The sequence below is a fragment of the Onychostoma macrolepis genome, chromosome 01 (assembly GCF_012432095.1).
Source record: "Onychostoma macrolepis isolate SWU-2019 chromosome 01, ASM1243209v1, whole genome shotgun sequence".
NCBI lineage: Eukaryota > Metazoa > Chordata > Actinopteri > Cypriniformes > Cyprinidae > Onychostoma > Onychostoma macrolepis.
Genome location: NC_081155.1, coordinates 26,993,458 through 27,013,582, shown reverse-complemented (window position 1 = coordinate 27,013,582; position 20,125 = coordinate 26,993,458). Strand labels below are relative to the sequence as shown.

The 20,125-nt window shown below is 34.8% G+C and overlaps 1 protein-coding gene across 2 annotated transcripts in view; it reads right to left on the bottom strand.

Moving 5' to 3' along the window:
* Positions 1–20,125, bottom strand: part of LOC131539333 (radixin) — a 58,098-nt gene that overhangs the window by 10,586 nt on the left and 27,387 nt on the right. For both annotated transcript variants that reach the window (XM_058773866.1, XM_058773858.1), the window contains 9 exons: positions 19,265–19,348; positions 11,656–11,751; positions 10,970–11,092; positions 8,297–8,448; positions 7,025–7,108; positions 6,718–6,864; positions 5,440–5,536; positions 1,289–1,452; positions 245–375 (listed from right to left, as the gene is read on the bottom strand). In XM_058773866.1, the coding sequence (XP_058629849.1) occupies positions 245–375; positions 1,289–1,452; positions 5,440–5,536; positions 6,718–6,864; positions 7,025–7,108; positions 8,297–8,448; positions 10,970–11,092; positions 11,656–11,751; positions 19,265–19,348 (1,078 nt within the window). The remainder of the gene's footprint in view (positions 1–244; positions 376–1,288; positions 1,453–5,439; positions 5,537–6,717; positions 6,865–7,024; positions 7,109–8,296; positions 8,449–10,969; positions 11,093–11,655; positions 11,752–19,264; positions 19,349–20,125) is intronic.

Genomic DNA, 20,125 nt, shown 5'->3' with positions numbered 1-20,125 from the left:
CAAATCACATTTTTTCTTGTAAATGCTCAATATGTATTTATAAAAGTTTTCTGTAATTTTTTACATTTTCTCATTTTGTCAAGTCCATGCAGTTTACTGTTATTAAGAAAGACGTGGTTTATTATTGTGCAATAACAATTTTGGTATTGTACAAAATTTGAGTCCTGAAGTAAAACCATTTGAGAACTTCCTGGCATTAGAGGGAGGGATCAACTCGCACAGTGAAGTCCAGATAGGTTTGTACCTTTCTGTGCTTTTATCGTCTGTTCCTCAATCTGTCTCAGTCTTTCGATTAACTCATCCTTTTCTCGCTCTATTCTCTCCTTCTCCTTTTCTGCATGCTCTCGTTTCTTCTTCTCGTTCTCAAGCTGAGCTCTGGAGACAGGAGGATAAAGTAAATTTGATTTATGCAGCAAAACTTCAAAGTTACTTTGTCTAAAGCCTAGAGTAATCACTTTCGAGAAAAGAGAAATAGAAAAAAAAAAGTTGCAAGCAACTGAAAGTCCACATAACTAAAATGATCAAACTTAAAAAAACTCAAGTAGACTAAGATTATAAAGCTAAATTCATATAGATTATTTTTTTACAATGTTCTTATGAACTTCTTGAAGCTTGAAAACTTTGACTGCATGGACTTTCAATGGCCAGACAAAAATCTTGAGAGAATATTGAAAATGTGTTTATTTGTTTTCCTAAGTTAAACCAAAGTCTTTCTGGAACAACATGAGACTGAGTAAATGATGGCAATTTAAATTTTTAGGTGAACTATACCTTTAATACCAATACACAGAGGCATAGTAACCATTGCAACTTTCAGAAATGTAAGTTCATTCAACTTTTTGTAATAATGATTTTAAGTGCATCTTCATCTGTCATCAAGGTAAACATCTGAAACATTTGATTTAGTTAATCAGCAAGCTCCAATAGGTAAAAATTCATAGTCTATAACTTATATAAACAGTGATTAAGCATAATTAAGCATATTTAATAATAGTAACAATTTAATAATAATTATATTTTTTTAAACAGTAAGAATACACTAATAATATTCATGACTCTCTCAAAACCATAGAGCTTTTTTTGGGCAGAAAACCACAGGGAGACCTAGAAGCTTCCTTTTGGTGACAACAGCTTTAGAAATTATTTAGAATTTTTTGACTATCATATGAATTTTGAGAATAATTACTTCCATTAAGTAAACCAAGTATAAATAAAAACATATAAAAGATAAAAATGTAAAGAAAAGAAAGTTTATGTAAATTATGTCATGTAAAGTGTTCATTGTCACCTCTCTATCTGTTTCTGGTGTTTTTCTTCTCTGGCCTGAGCCTTCATCTGCTGCACCTCAATGGTGTCAGGTTTCCTCCTCCTCATGTACAGCTCATGGTTGCCCATACACAAAGCCAGGATGCGCTTGTTGATTCGCAGTCGTGGTGCATAGAAAACAAAGTCCTGCCATCACAATTGAAAAGATTCAGAAATATGTTCATATTTGATCTCTGCATGCTATGATTGATATGATATGATATGATATCACAAATGATCTAGGCATTTTAGTCATAATGAACAACTCCAACAAATTTGTCAGATTGTATCTGCTAAATTTAATGGATCAAAATTCTTTTGATAAGTTTTTTCCCCTTTTTTTCCTGAATATTAGAATGGCAGATAACAAATAATGAAATATACTGTACATGTGTTAGGGTTTAAAGCATTTAAAGTGTTCAGTAGAAACAAGAAATTTGATACTATCATGTATGGTTGATGAGTTATTAGCGAAGTTGCTTATTATAGTGTCACCCAACTTCACCTCATTTCACGAAACCGGTGCCTTTTCCACTTGGAAAAATTAAAAAAATAAAATAAGTCTAAATCAACATTTTTTTTAAATATCCATGAAATGAAGACACCTTCAAATGACAAGAAATTGTATTGTGCCATCTCAGGCTATGTAGTTTATTATTTTATGACTATTTTTCTGCCTCGTGTTTTAGTATTTTTGTCAACCCTGTTACCAACACAAGCGTTATTAGATACTATAGTTTAAAGGTGGGTCCAATGCTGTTTCGAGCATGTTGAGTTATTTACACTGTTAAAGAGTTGGATTCTCATGCTAAACATGGCCAAAGTTTCAAAAAACGATTTGGACATATTTCTGTGCCAAATACACACTTCCGGGTTTCTTTCGATCAAGGTTCTTCATGACGTAATGAAGGGTGGAACTCCTTATATGGGCATTTCTCCCAGAAGAGCACGCCCGCACACACATAAACCAGCGTGAGAGCAACAGCGCACCCATCAAAGCGCTTCGTTAGGCAGCACTGCACGGGTCTCGCTCGGGAAGAATGTCTCTAAAAAAGTGTTTTTGGTTGTAAGGGAAAGACAACCTTGTTCAGCTTCCTCAAGAACCCAGCGTTACGTAAACAGTGGTAGCATTTTGTTTTTCCGGGGCAGCAACGGAGTTTTGCAAGTGTGTTTGTTGTCAAACGTTTTATAAAAACCAGGCTCAGTTCGACGCTGGATTTGATACTGAAATATGGAGCGGTCCCCAGCTATAAAAGATTCCGGTCATGATTCAGAACAGCAGACGGTAAGTAAAACGGCATCGAATGTCTGTTTTGTGTTGGTAATCGGCGCTCAAGTGCTCGTCACTCTTTAGCTCCACCCACAGTGCGCCTCCAGGAGCTCGGCTGTTTTCGGAAAGAATCGTAATGCTGTCTCTTTCTTTTAGAAATGTGATAAAACTAAAGACTTTTTGGAGATATGAAGGATGCAGTACTACTCTATAGGTACTCAAGATTAACTTGAGATTGGGTGAAACTGTGTGTGTTATGCCCCCTTTAATTAGAACTATGTGATAGTTTTCACATATGAGCAGCATTTTAGTCCCTCTTTTCACTGGGATTGTTTCAAAATTTTGATTTTTTAATTTACTTTAATTTTTTTTAAATGTATTTGTCATTCAGATGACCAAGACCATCCTAATTTTGGAGGATGTTTAAATTTATTTATTTATTTTTTAAAAAAGGGCTTTGTCCAAAATAAAAGTTAAAGTTACAATGGAAAAAATTGGAAGGCTGTATCAAATATAATTTTTTACATTTTTTTTATGAAATTAATGACAGTAACAGGATTGATGTCATTGTCACAGGACTGACCAGAGTAACAGGGATGACAGGGCACACATTCCTCTGCACACTGCACATATTTGTTTACATAACACTATAAAGTTTTAAGATTTTAAATTGCATTGTTTTGCGCTTACTTGGCATAGTTGTATGACAATAGTAAACAATACATTTTTCAGTTAAAGTCAGTTCATTGTCGATTTAGCACATTACATTTTTAAGAGATCTAATGTTTTAAGAGTATTGTAATTAGATAATGCGTTCCACCTCTTTGTCTGTGTCCCCTCACAGAACAGTCTGTGTCTCTTCACAGAACTTAAAATATACTGATCTGGTTCAATTATTAGGCAAGGAAGATGATCAGATCTGGTCTTTCTCTGATCTTCTGAAACTAAACTAAGATGCTGAAACCAAGACCTTGATGCTGAAATTTGTTTTCACTTTCTTGAACACTGCAAGTCTGGGGTGAGAGTCTGCAGTCACCTTGCTGCTCTTGTTTGTAATTGAATTTACATGGATGCATTATTGACAATGAGTTATGGAAAAGAAAAAGAGAAAAGTTTTATTGGGACTGATCATCCTATCCTATCATTAACAACAATAGTAATAGTAACAATTCCAACAATACTAACTAAAAATGTAACTGATGCTCATATGCTACTGAATGATATAGGCATTATCTCAATAATATCAGCTGTATCAAATATAATTTTTAAAACTTTTTATGAAATTAATGACAGTAACAGGATTGATGTCATTGTCACAGGACTGACCAGAGTAAGAGGGATGACAGGGCACACATTCCTCTGCACACTGCACATATTTGTTTACATAACACTGTAAAGTTTTAAGATTTTAAATTGCATTATATTGTTTTGTATAAATAATAAACAATGACCTTTAACATGTTTGAATTGTACACAATTTTTAAAAACAGCGTGACACCTAATCTGTGTCATCCCAGTTACCCACGTCAAAACCTGCTACCCTGAAAAGTAACAGGGATGACAGTAACAGGTTTGACGATTTCAAACTAATTCGCTAATTGCTAGCTAATAGTCAAGTTCACAAAAGCACGTTGTACACTTTGAAAGGATTTTACTTGTAGATACTGATTATATTAAATGTAATAAATAATTGTTTGGTAACACTTTACAATAAGGTTCATTAGTTAACTACATTAGTTAACATTAACTAATAATAAACTGCACTTATACAGCGTTTATTAATCTTTGTTAATGTTAATTTCAACATTTACTAATACATTATTAAAATCTTGTTAACATTAGTTAATGCACTGTGAACTAACATGAACTAACAATGAACATCTGTATTTTTATTAACTAACGTTAGCGAAGATTAGTAAATACAGTAACAAATGTATTACTCATGGTTAGTTCATGTTAGTTAATACATTAACTAATGTTTAACTAATGAACCTTATTGTAAAGTGTTACCAATTGTTTAAATTTATATTTTAAAAATGGCAACAGTATTGACACTGCATTATGCCCCATACCCCCCCTCCCCTCCCCTCAGTCAAGCCTCATAAAATCATCAAAAATAGAACATTATAGAGGAGTGAGAGAAACATGCTTGTGTTTTAAGTGTTGGAATCCTGGTTGAGAGATGTAACCTCCTAGAAGTAGTGACACTTGAATGTACATAATTTTACAAGGGTTTTTTGATGAGAGTAACAGGGCTGACATGAAATCAGAGGACACCACTAAAATGATTCATATTTTATAGAATAAATTAACGCTTATGGCAAAAATACTGCTTAACAATAAGATTTTTTTATATCATTTTGAAAATTAAAAGTCCTGCTGAAAAAGAAAAATCATAGTGAGGGACAGGCCAGAAACCTTACCCTTATCAGCATAAATGGTATTTACATTATTTAAAATAATATTTAATTGACTTTATATTGATGAAAGAATACATAGTATTCTTATGTCTTTAAATAGCAAATTAATTTGTTATATTAAATCTATGTTTGATTATTTCTTAGGGACGCAAAAGCACCGATTTCGTGGAATTACCGCTTCACAAAATGTTTTACTCATTTTCACACAATGTACGAATGTGTCAATAATTATAGATGACTCATACCAATTTACAACTGTATGGTTAGAGCATTATTATAGATTTTCGTTCGCAAACATCACATAAACATCTTAGCGCAAATAAGGCTTAACCAGAATATGGACCTTACCACAAAATGATGTGCATGTAAATACGGTCCAAATTGTGCTTAACTTCTGTAGTTCAAACTGACAGAATAATCATAAATAATAATCAAAATACTTACGGGTGCTTTTTTATCAATAGGCTTGATGACAAACTTCTTATCGTTGAAAGAAATGTTTCGGATCTCACTCCATGGGAACCCAATCTTTGGAGTGAGCCTTAAAGAAAAACAAGAAAGAGGTGAACAAATTTGAAAATGTATGTACATTTTATTAACATTATTCAGAAAATCATGTCAAAAACAGCCAGCAGTGGGCAGCAGAGGAAAACACTGACAGACACTGCTGACAGACAATCAAATCAGCTGACCTCTTAGAATCTAATATGAAAGTAATTTTTGTGGAGTTGACTGACATGCATTGACCTGGGCATGGGCACTATGACCCTACATATACATAATATCCTGATTATGAAATGGTCCCACACTGTAAACAGGAATCAAGGCTGAATTTCCCTTCACCCAGGGGCAAAAGGCCAAAACAACATGCGCTGTGACTCACCCTGTTCTAATGTCTGCCCTATAAGGCAGGGAATGGATGGGTGCTGAAGCAGGAGGTAGAGGTTAACTCTAATAATACAAATAATACTCACAAGATAACGTATTTACCATCATGCATTGTGTGTCAATTATTGCTTAGATGTAAATAAAAGCCTAAATTTACAACCCTTTTAGTTCGTTTAAGTTTTGGTTGCCTGAACATTCAATGAAGGGAGAAACCTCTCAGGTTTCATTAAAAACCTATTAATTAGTATCTTATGGGCTTGAAACAAAATGAGGGTGAGAAAATTATGGCGATTCCAATTTTTAAATGAACTACCCTTTAATAAATTCTTCCAAAGAATGTACTGGAATTAGCAATCATACGTTTCTGAAACTCCAAATGTATATGCTAACATCCTAAACCATAAAATGGCCATAGAAACGATTATTTAAACTACAGTTCAAAACAAACAAGCAAACAAACAAAAACAAACAAACAAACAATAATGTTTCATCTATTAAACCATTTGAAAAAACTAATAATTGAAAAAATATATATTTTAGGAATAAAACTGATCCAAAGTGACAGTATATACTTTTATATTGTTCCAAAAAAATTCTACTACAATTAAATGCTATTCTTTTAAATTCATCAAAGCAAGCCTGAACAAAATGCATCACGGTTTCCATAAAAATATGAAGCAGCACATCTGTTTTTAACATTGATAATTATATGAAATGTTTCTTGAGCTGCAAAACAGCTGAAATTCAGCTTTGCATCACAGTAATAAATCACATTTTAAACTATATTCAGTTTATACATAAAGCAAGTGTGAGACATTTCAGTGTAAGACTTACTTGTCTTCATGTTCATAAATGTTGAGACCAAGAGCATCCACTCCCAGCCAGAGCTCTGTTCCCTTCTTATTTTTGATCTCAAAGTAATTCACACCATACATCTCCAGATCCTGAGCGATCTTCAGATACTCCATCATAGAATCCTCTCTGTAAACATACAATCATGCTGGGAATATAAATACTGCTATTAAGCATTGTGAACTTCACAGTGTGTGTAGTTGGGGACTGAAAACACCATTGCCCCAAGTACGCTCTTGTATTATAATCTGTGTGTACTCTGTGCATGTGTTTGTGTGTCAAGCCTTACCTCAGCATACCCCTGTGTTCCTCGTGCCATGTCTGTATTCTGTCCTCCCACTGTTCTTTAGTCAGTTTATGTTGCTCCAAAACTCTACATAATAATATTCACAACACATGATGAATCAGTCTGGTATCAAAGTAGGGGGTCAGAAAATGGACTAAATAATCATCATTGTTGTGTAAAAATATATTACACAAACACATAAAAGATTATGACCTGAAATTCCTGAAGGCAGGGGAAGTCTTACAAAAGTGCTGTTTGCATTGGTTTCATTGTATGGGGTTAGATTTGTTTCATACTTCCAGATAAATGGATTCCGATTCCCCAAATTAATATACTACTGTTCCTACTGTTATACTTGATTTGTAGATAAAGGTCTATGGTTTTACATTAAAGGACTTCATCTTGCTGAAGTTTATTGCTGTTTTTCAACCATGTTACATGGTTGTAGAAAAGTCTATGAATTGTTCTTCACACACAGAGTAACTGAAATTTAAAACACTCAAACTGTCACGTAGATATAATACACTACGCATCAATATCACTTCCATTTATGCTTTGAACCTTTCACTGTGAAGAGCTGCATGCGGTGACTCAATGTTGCTACAACAGAATGCATCATTCTGCGTACGGGATGTGCATAAGCGATTTGTGCCGCTCTGTATTAGAGCCTTTAATATTATAATACTTGATCGATATTGTCCGAATTTTTGCTGCATTTTCAGCTGGCTAAAAAGGCTTTGGTTGACACATGGCCCAAGAGCATGCAAAGGATCTCCAAAAAAAAAGCCTCTTTATAAGCAATTTTTCTAAAAACAAATTAGAAAAAAGCTGCAGAAACTAGTCAAACTCAATAATGACCTAGTCAAGTATCTTGACCAATCCTATCATATCCACATCCTTATCATATTCCACTGTTTCAACTGTCTGTAAGTCACTGTGCTTTGCAAGGTGATTCAACAAGAGGCCATTAAAGGCTTGCCAAGGCACAGGGACATTTAATTATAGCCTGCTATGACGCATTGGGTTCAGTTTTACACTGTGTACTGAAGCATGAGAGTATCAGAAGTATAAAAAAAAAAAATAATAAAAAATTCTACCCTGAAATCCTCATCTTCTGAATCTGAAAGTAGCTTATATTTGTGTACCATTTTGAACTACAAATCTGAAATAAATCATAGCAGAGAAAGAGAGATTATTACATTTGCAACAATAATCGAGCTACTGACGTGGGGGACATCCAACTTTTGTACTACTGTGTTGAGAAGACTGGCTCACCTCTGTGGTAGCAGCCTGTCATTGGTGAGGTAACCGGGCTTGTGGATGTCTCTGCTGTAGTCGGCGTACTTGGCCTGAACAGAGTAAGATGCCAGTAGGACTGCTGTCTCCGGAGGGCAGTAAATCTCATCATTCAAAATGGCTTCCTTCACCTAGACAGCACAAACAGTTTAATTATGCCATGTCTGATCTGGGCCCATTTCCTCTTTTGAGAATTTGTTATCTAGAAATGACAATTCAACACGATCCTGGATTGTTCCATTCCTCGAAACTCATCTTGAAAAAAAATTGTTGTCATAGCAACAGTTCAATAACCACAAACCTACTCGGGAGTATTTAAAGTAAACAGGATTAGATCAGCAGTGGGGCTGTTAACAAAAGTCGGAGTCCTGCCATTTCTCCATACTTACAGCTTGTTTGCCATGTTAATAATTGTGCTCAATCTTTCAATTCAACTGTAAAGGGTTTTACATGATATAAATATAAGTAGGCTTGGAACGAGTATGATGGTTTATCACGGTTTCAACGTGCACGGTTATCATACCGTAAACATTTGCATATAATATTATATATATATACACACAATTTTTTAAATGAACAAAATTTCCGCTCTGCTGCAGTCTGGGAATACTTTGGGGGGGGGATTAAAAAAAAAGCCAACGTGGGGTTGTCCTTGAGGACGGATCCAATTTGAAAAAAATGTGGACGCAAAGTGGCTGCAAAAGCAGGCAATACATCCTTAGCTCATATTCGCGGACACCATCCTTCCGCGCAGATAAAGGTGTGTCGCATTTATTAAAAGTTATAAATTAAGGCCGTATGATTTCCGTGATGCAGAGGGAATCCCGGTGCAGTCGTGAACATGGACTATTACAGTATAACGAGGCTGTCACGTAAAACGTGCAATCTGATGGATGGATAAATCAAAAGTAGATATGATGTGTGTCTGTGAAGCACGAAGAGACTGCTATATAAATAATTTGCTTGTTTCTGCATGTCTCTGAGTAGCGCCGTTTTATCTACTACATACTGAAGTACACGTGACACTAATGGTGTTTTCAGCATCTACATAAACATCACCAAAGCTGCTCTGAGAGAAAACTTGGTTACACTTTACTTGAAGGGGTGTGCATAAGACTGACATGACACCTTCATAATCATGACATGACACAACACTGATTTTAACAATAAGCTAAATAAATGTAGAATGTCTCATTTTCAAATGGAGAAAATAAATAGGACAGGAGTCATAACTTCATTTTAAACTACAATTTTAAGTTTATAAGCTGTTTAATAGGCTAAAGAGTAAAGAATAATTCACTGGATAATGTTAATTCACTGAATAATATTCTCTGGAGTATTGAAATATAATTATATAATTATTATTGCATTTCTCAACTGGTATGTTATATCAGAATTATTAATATTTTTTTGTCATTCTAGATCATGAAATGCCTGCTGACAGTGCAGTTTATCTATGCATTTACACAGAACTATAGCCTACTCAAATTGCAATCGTTTGCGGAGATCATAAATAATTTCCATAGCGATGTATTTATTTAGATGTTTATTAACGAAATAATGGTTATATAGTAAATGTTAATATAATTTAGCGTGTTTTAAACAAGTGAATCTTGTTAAAAGTTACATGCGGTGGCCGTGCTGGAGCATTTTCTGAGCATCAACCGCTGAGTGAACGGTGAGCATAGACAACAGAGAGAGAATTAAATTCAGCACTTTTATTTCCAAAATGCGCTCATTCATGGCTACATATTATTTAATTCAGGCAAAAGTCTTTATTGGGACAGACTGACGGATTATCTTATGTGACTCTGTGAGTTCGTTTCTATTTCTTAGAGCCAAGCTGTATAAACTGCATATCAGGCATTTATGTAGTACATCTAATTTGATGGCTGTTATGTTAAATAAAGTTTACTAACTACAGCAAATCAAGTAGGCAACCTGTGCACACCGTTGTTGTCTTGTCTCCCCTCAGACGTGCTGCAATGACGATCCTGCACGCAATTCTCAAAACACCCACAAGAAGTGTTTATCGGTGAATCCGATATTACAAAACCGATATCCAATTATGGTAAAATGCTTAAATATCGGGAAAAATATCGATAAATCAATATATCGGTCGATCTCTACTTCAGACTGGCCATAATGGCTGATTATTCCAAGGTGTGTGCAAATTTTCAAGAGTTTTTGAACAAATTTAGGGCCCCAAAACTTGACGGAAAATAATACGAATAATCCTAATCCCTAGAATAATCCCTAGGGGCTAGGGCCCTACGTGTTGTCTAATCAAGCACTGTCAATGCTATGCATTTTTAACATGCTTTTTTCTTTGTTTAAAATGCATATCTCATTATTTTACTTCCATATATACATGATCAGTGAAATTGTGGTAGTAATAATCATTTGGCACTGTTCTGTAAGAAAAAAAAAGATTTACTCTCAATATAAAGATTGCCCTTCCTTAAAATCAAGTATGCTAAATGGTAGAATTCTGTTTTTTCAAGACTTAAAAATTACAATGACGACATATTGTTTTCGGTTCAGCACCACTGAAATTACTCCATATCCATCCTAACAATATATTATAGTCATTTTCTAAACTAAATGCATGCAATTTGATGGCAAGTGTGTGGAGACTAGGTTTCCCAATACCTGTAAGAAGAAGAGACGTTGTGTTATCTCTTGGATCAGCTCTTCAGAAACATCTTCTGGAAAAAACTTTGCCCGGAACTTGAACTGTAGAGGGTTTTCTTTTCTAACATCCTGTTGAGTCACCTGCCAAGTTTTCACAGAAACACATTAAATGTTGATTTAGGAAATTTGGCAAATACTTTTATCCAAAACGACATACACTGCATGCAAGGTATACATTTCAGTTCATGCATTTGCTGAGAAATGAGATTTGAACCCATGTCCTTGGCATTGCTAGCACCACACTCTGTTTGAGCTACTGGAATGCCATATAAAACCTAAATCAAGTATCCAAGCTACTACTTCGACGCGTGTTCACAAGAGTACCACAACGCACGCGTGTAGTGCTGCTGACCCAGGAGCTGGCATTCGTGAATGCGAGTCGAAGACTGACACGGAAGAGAAGAAATTGTTGAATGAAGTCGTTATTTTTGTTTTCTTTGCACAAAAAAATATTCCTGTAGCTTCATAAAATCAAGGTTGAACCAATGATGTCACATGGACTATTTTAACAATGTCCTTTTTTTTTTTCTGCTGTTGAACAGGAAGCCAGTTAAAACTGCACATCTGAGGTGTAGTGGAATTGTGGCTTAATAAGAACAGCAGTACCAGCAAGAGACATAGAAAAGTGGGATGGAAAGCCTTACCTTTTTATTCAGCTTCAGCCACGTTGTGTAGCCTTTACTGTCCACATACTGCAGACCGAAAAACCAGACCTCTCGCAGACCTACCGTCTTCACCACCTGCAGGATGACCATGAACAAATGAATTTTATTCAACAATCAACATATGAAACAGACTTTTTTTTTTAACATCGAAGTTACCATTTCTAAATGAATTCAACTACACAATATTAAAGGGATAGTTCAACCAAAAATGAAAATTCTGTCATTAATTACTCACCCTCATGTCGTTCCAAACCTGTGAGAACTTCGTTCATCTTCGGAACACAAATTAAGATATTTTTGATTCATTCTGAGAGCTCTCTGACCCTCCTATACTGCCCTACAAAGGCAAAAGACCTTTGAATCTTTGAGTGTGAAACTGAGAAAAATGACTTTAAAGTTTTGTATTTGTCCAGCCAAATTAATTATAGGTAGGACACTGGAAATTTGGCAATTGGATGATTTAGTAATGAAAATAATCTACATTAAAAAAAATTGTGGACTCAGACTAGATTTTTACCCCTATTTTGAAGTTATTGTACTCTGCTTTTGCATTGTCTGCAAAAAGTGAGAAGTCACATCAAGGCAAAAGGCAGTAACTTCCACATTATCAATATTTGCTGATCACCATTTACAAAATCGTTACAGTAACACCTGCATAAAATCTAGTGATCATGGGCTATCTCATATAGGCTATTGCATATAGTAATGTGACTGTATTAATGGTTGTTGTTTTTTGACCGTAACAAGCAGACTAAAAGTAGGCTAAAACATGTGACCGTTTTGCAACCAATTTATTTGCTATGCTCAGTAACGTAAAAGAATGCTAGACATAGGGATGTAACAGTATGAACATTTCTTATCACGAGTATAGTGACCAAAATGATCATGGTTACCAGTATTATCACGGTATTGTTAAAATGTGCTGAAGATGTTCAAAAAGTACAGACACATAAATCACTTCAAGTTTTATATTTAAAAATCAACAAACAACAAATAAAATGACTTTGTTTGCATAATCACTAAAACAATAACATCACCAATGATGTTCGGATTTTAAATGACAACTTGACTAACAACAGTTTAATAGCATGTTCAAATATCTAATGTAAATTTTCAAATAAATCTTTGAAAAAGTTTTATAAAAAGGTAAACCTCACATTTCAGCCTTTAAATAAAGAAAAGTTAAGTCAGACCGATGATTGATTAATAAATGATTATATGTATTTTATCTGCTCCATAAATAATTCTAGATAACTTATCTGAATTGTTTAAATGTGCAGAATCCACATAAGTTTGTTTTTCATCAACCGGTCAAAATTTACAGCAGAGCATAAAAATTGGGTCCGTTTTTGGCTAGACAGAAAATGCACACAGGCTGAATGTAAATATAAGTCTCTGTAAATCCACTCTCTGACAGCAGGTGGCGCTTATGGAAACTCGTAAACTCCATGGAAAAAGCAGCATTGCGATTAAGAACACTTCTTTTAGGTATTACATGGAGTGAAAATAAAAACAAAATGCCATCCAATCGTTTCTGAAGGCAGTCAGAACCTTCAGATGTACATTCATATAATTAATTAAATTAATATATTCATTTATATTTCCCTTAGCACTCTTTTAAAACCTCCCTGCTTTTCCGCCCTGTTTTCACTCAAAACGAAACTACTCTGCGGGCTGTATGCACATGAGACTGTTACTGAAAACTGTGCTTTATGCTGGACAGATTGCAATTTAAATGTGGCAGACTTTAAATGGACAGTAAAAAAAAAATAAATAAAAAAAATAAAAATATGCAGAACACCGTATAACTACAAGCTGTAACCATAACTTCACTTTAACGTGCAGTTCAACGAAGGCAGAACGCCGTAACTCAGTTTGAACGTTCCAAACAACGCGAAAGCGCGGTAACGTGTTATACAGTGTTCTGCCTTGGTTTCTCGGGGGCTTTTCAAAGTTATAGTTGAGACCACCCATTATTTTCTCAGAAAAACAATGAAATTGACTCAAGATACTTATGCACATGGTAAAGGATGTCTTGAATGTCCCAAAAATATCAATAACTCATTTTCGACCAAAATCGAAGTTACGGTCTTTTGCCTTTGCACGGCATTATAGACAGCAATGTAATTACCACGATCAAGGTCCAGAAACGTAGCAAGGAGATCGGTAAAATAATCCATGTGACATCAGGGGTTGAACTGTAATTTTACGAGGCTACGAGATTACATTTTTGCACGTAAAGAAAACAAAAATAACAACTATTCAACAATTCGTCTCCTCCGCATCACCCTAGCGACATTTTGGAGAGTATCCACTGAACGTAAACAGTGTACGCAATTCTGTCTCAGCTGCGTTACTAAAGTCGTTACTTTAGTTTTTTTTTGCGTACAAAAAGTAATCTTGTAGCTTCGTAAAATTACGGTTGAACCCCTGATGTCACATGGATTATTTTACTGATTTCCTTGCTACTTTCTGGACGTTGATCGTGTTAATTACATTGCTGTCTATAGGAGGGTCAGATAACGCTCAGAATGCATCAAAAATATCTTAATTTGTGTTCCGAAGATGAACGGAGGTCGTACAGGTTTAGAACAACATGAGGGTGAGTAATTAATGACAGAACTTTCATTTTTGGGTGAACTATCCCTTTAAGGATACACACATACATATATACACATATACACACACACACACACACACACACACACACACACATAGGGTAAACGTACCTATTAAGCACACTTACATTTTTTAGATCAGATAACAAAAAACAACAAATAATGTATTATCATACTTGATGTCTTAACCAATTGATGTGTTTGTTACTATATTCCTCCTATAATTTCAAGTCAATCAGATCATTGCACACTGAGATATGGGTCTCCATATGTTCACACAGTATGGTGGCCATTTTGAAAGCGGTCTAAAAACTTTCACCAAAAGAGTAGCCCCTTAAATGTGCATTTTTTTTAGATGTTTAAGCCTTTATTTTGGGTAAGTTTCACTACTTATTGTAAAATTAAGAGATTAATGTTCATTCTTTTGCATATTATAACCTGGAACTTGGATGTGGGAAATAATTACATTAGATCCAAAAGATAGTTTTAGCAACACAGCGGGCTCCAAATGACGTCATTTACTCAAGATGGCATACGGCCATACTGAGATGTATTCGCTTCACTTTTCTATAGTGGAAGGAAGCGGAGACGCGTCATCCATCTTTTTTTACAGTCTATGATTGATACCCCTAAAAAATTCTTATGATTGACGTATATTCCTATTCATATTTGCAGCGCAGATGCTACAGAACACAGTTAGCTGACTAGCTGTATAAGATTGTGTGCTACGCTAACATATTACTGCACAGGCATTACTGGCTTGTACTTTTACATCCATAATATTATAAATTGACAGTTTATTACTGGTCTATCGTTTTACAGTGCTGTAATTTTTAAAGACTTCATGTTATTTTAAGGTGAGCTTAAAGGGTACACGACTATGAAAATCACACAGCTTCAGTGTGACATCAATAAGAAAAAGTATAATTTCATAGATATTGTTAATAATAGTTGTTCATATTAAAATATGTATGAACTTAATACATGACCTAGACTATTTATTTAGCAAAATCCTGTCATTTTAATAAATATTACATTACAATATTACATTAAAAATTGTTGCTGCTCCAATTAAGCTCAGTGTGCTCTCTTTAAGCTCTTCCACATTGAACTTCTATGTAATTACTTCATAAACAAACTGATGGTTGTCACTTTAAGTTAAGTTAATCGATTTTCTATGGAATCAGTCGACTCAAATCTACAGACTGGCTCTGATCTTTGGCAACTAGCATCAACTTCTCCAGACTGTAAATCTGTGGAAAATCGGGGGAAAAATCGTGTAGTGTATTCCAGCCATAAGAGACTAGAGATAAGTTGACATCTATTTAAAAAGAAGTTTCATAATGAGACTAGTTTCTATGTTCATCCCCATGAATTAAATGTTTTATTGGTTTGTTCTATTTGATTTTTGAATGTGTTACTTAGCTGAACGTGGACTAGTATAGATGTTGCAATGTGCTTAGATGACACTTCACGATGAATATATAACTGACTTGAATGCCTTGTTGCTTGACTTTAGTGTTCTGTTTTTTTTTGTGTGTGTGATTGACTTTGTACCTTCAAAAAATATATATATTTTTACAATTATTCTTTAAAAAAAATTCCTTAAAATAAACAAGAATTCTTTTAATAAAACATGTGAGCTTAATGGGAACAGGGGTGTGCTTAAAGGGTACAAAAATGTACCCATTAAGCACAGCCAGACTTTTTGAATTAAATGACGTACATCTTAATTGAAATGCTTTTGTTATTTAAAATAAAATTAAATATTTTTGTGAGAGAGATATATTTTTTATTTTAACAACTTTTGCACTGAAACCATTATCTTGTGCACTAAAAATGTCTCAATGTAGATTTTGGTGAGCTTAATAAGTACGTTTACCCTATATACATACAAATACACACAAACAAATATATATACACACACACATAAACATAAACATAAATATACACAGATATACATATACACACATACATGCATATACATACAGTTGCGCTCAAAATTATTCATACCCTTGGTAAATATGATCAAAGGAGGCTGTGAAAATAAATCTGTATAAATTCTTTTGATCTTTTATTTTAAAATTTACAAAAATGTAGCCTTTCATTGGAGAATAAGAATTTAAAATGGGAGAGAAATCTTATTATGAAATAAATGTTTTTCTCTAAAACACATTGACCACAATTAATCATACCCTTTTATTCAATACTTTTTGCAACCTCCTTTTTCCAAGATATCAGCTCTTGAGTCTTCACCTATAATGCTTGATGAATTTGGAGAACATCTGACAAGAGATCAGAGACCATTCCTTCATCCAGAATCACTCCAGACCCTGTAGATTCCCAGCTCCATGTTGGTGCTTCTTCTCTTCAGTTCACCCCACTCATTTTCTATAGGGTTCAGGTCAGAGGACTGGGATGGCCAGCAGAAGCTTGGTTTTGTTCTCAGTGTCATTTTTGGTTTGATTTTGTTGTTTGTTTGTGGATCGTTGTCCTGTTCGAGGATCCAACCGCAGCCCATTGTAAGATTTCTAGCATGGACAGTCAGTTTTTAATTTTTTATCTGTTGGTATTTGATAGAATCCTTGATGCCATGATGCCAACAAGATATCCAGGATCTCTGGCAGAAAAATAGGCCCACAACATTAAAGATACAGCAGTATATTTCATTGTACACACGGGATACTTTTTTATCCCTGTGTTCACCAAACCCATCTTGAGTGTTTGCTGCTAAAAAGTTCATTTTTTAGTTTCATCTGACAATAGAGCCCAGTCCCGTTTGAAGTTCCAGTAGTGTCTAGCAAATGAATATGCTGGAGTTTGTTTTTGGATGAAAGTGTTTTCTTTTCTAGAATTTTTCTTGAAACCCTCCTAAACAACATGTAGTGATGTAGGTGCTGTTTGATCATTTTTTTGATAAATCTTTTTGACCCCAAGACTCAACTGTTTTCTGCAATTCTTCAGCTGTGATCATTGGAGCGTCTTTGGCCATTCAAACTATCCTCCTCACCTTGCTTTAAGACAAAATAGACTTACGTCCTCTTCCAGGCAGATTTGTAACATTTTCTATTGATTGGAAAATTTTAATTATTGCCCTGATGGTGGAAATGGGAAATTTTAATGCTTTAGCTCTTTTCTTACCGCCACTTTCTAATTTGTGAAACTTAATCTTTTGCTGCACAACAGAAATACATTCTTTGATTTTACTCATTGTGATCAATGATTAAGGGAATTTGGCCTTTGTTTCCCCTCATATTTATATTCCTAGATAATTTCATGTTCCTAGTCACCCTGGTGTGATAAAAAAATGCAAATATGAATAGGAATATACGTCAATCATAAGAATTTTTTAGGGGTATCAATCATAGACTGTAAAAAAAGATGGATGACGCGTCTCCGCTTCCTTCCACTATAGAAAAGTGAAGCGAATACATCTCAGTATGGCCGTATGCCATCTTGAGTAAATGACGTCATTTGGAGCCCGTGTCTGCGCAGCAGAGATTCATTTGGAGCCAGAGCCAGAGGTGGAGCCTCGGAATCAAACTCCCGCAGATCCAATCAACCATAATGACACGCCCCGTTTTTATAGCATCAAATTACTAGCTAAAATCAAATGCATCACAAAAACGAACAATTGAACATATCAGCGTGATAACAACTACCTTAAATGACCAAAACATTTCGGAAAATTGTATTGGGAGTGTAATTTATTTATTTATTTTGACTGAAATCCCATTCCTTTACATGGAGAGGGCGGGGTTTATGACCTGTACTTCAGCCAGCCACCAGGGGGCGATCATAGAGCCCGCAGCTTCACTTTTAAGGACGAGTGAGACACACCTGGTATCAATAATTGTGGCCATTGTGTACTAGAGGAAAATATTCATTTCATAATGTAATTTTCCCCCATTTTTGTTTTTTGCTTAAATTAAAGGTTTGATTTTTTTAAACACTTTTGAATGACAGATCAAATAGATAAATAGATAAAATAGATAAATGTGGCGTTATTTTCACAACCTTATATTTACCAAGAGTATGAATAATTTTGAGCACAAATGTATATACACATACATACATTTTGAGTACTTCAAAATGAAGATAAATAAGAATAAAATAATGAACATGTAAGAACCAAATGCTACTCTAAACAGGCAACAGTCATTCAACACGTATAGTGGGAAAGGTCTCTTCAGAAAGCCCTGTTCACATCAGTCAATAAGGTCAGGAAGCTTTTTGAGGTGAGGTCATTTTCCCCCCTCAAAATACATTCAAAGCACAAGTTAAGAAACTCCCCTCTGGGAGACTGAATTGCACATTGTGCAAGACCCTCGGTCAGGTTAAGTACTCTTTATTTCTAATAGCACTTTATACAATACAGATTATTTCAAAGCTTTTTTTTAGAATTAAAAAGGAAAATACCAGAATGAATAATGCAAAAATTAAAAAATGAGGCAGCTGTAGCAAGACAACCGTGTCATTATTCAGCTGCAGTCAGTTTTGGTTCAGTTCAGCTCAGTAAGTGTTGTGAAGCTCTGAAATGTTTTTGAGCGCATAAATATTGTTGCATTTCAAATAATTCCTCATTATATGGTGGTGCGATCAGGGAAATGCTTGAATGAGTAAATATTTCATTTAAATGAACCAGGAGCTGGTTAACATGAACCACCTGGTGAAACATTTAAATGCTAGCTCTCAAAAGTCAGCGGTCTGAGCGGCCTAATAAAGTACAAAGAAGCTTTCCATTGTGTTCTGTCTGATGTTTGTTTTTACTGTTATATTTGAAAAAAGCAACAACAACAACAAAAAACGCATTTGTTAAAAGAGCAACAGAAACAATGACATTTCTGAAATATGCAAAATAAGACACATTTGAAAACAAAACATTTGTTTGAGGAGGAACACAAAGCAAGGTCCTGGCTGGTAAATTAGCATTAAACTCAAAACAGTGGAGTTTAAATGTAGACACTTACCTGATCAAAGAGCTGTTTGCCAGTGGTGTTGGGTTGGATGGCAAATTCCAGTTCCGCATCCATAGTAGTCACACGCACATTAATCTGGACACAAGAATAAAAAAAAATATATATATTATAAATTATCCTGATTGTTCATTTTCATTTTACACCAATTACGGACCAATTAAGACTGATTAGTATACTGATACTCATGAAATATCACACTCCTGGAAGACTCTCTAGGCCAATCAGATTCCAGGATCTTAAAAGAATTAACTATATACACGCAGACACACACATACACACACACACACACATTTATTATCACCACAATAAGCCATGTCACTAGTAGGCTTCTGTTTTGATTAAGCAGTCCCAATTACTTCTCAGGGTTTATGTTGTAGCAACAGTATTTTTTTTTAAATGTCTTTTTTTTCTGATTAATTGTGCGGACAATAAATGTAAGTATCTATCATTCTCTCCACCTCATACAAACATGCACATAAGAGAAAGGTGATCCAATGAGCCGTCCTACTGGGATTGAGTTACAACAGAGTTTTCAGTGGCTCTGTCTGCCATATACTGCAGCTTGGCCTTCCTTTCTCCCCTCTCATCCCCACTGTCATTAATTTCTAATGAAAGCTCTAGGATGCATCACATAGTATACCATGAATACAGACATACTGTATGATCCTCCTATGGACAGATGAATCCAAAGCCAATGCTATGTTTCATAAGAAGAACCTCACACCAACCGCCAAGTACAATAATGGTAGTGTGACAATTTAAGGATGTTTTGCGGCATCATGGACCTGGACACCTTGCCATTATTGAAAGAAAGGGACTATGATGAAAAAATAAATAAATATGATAAAAAAA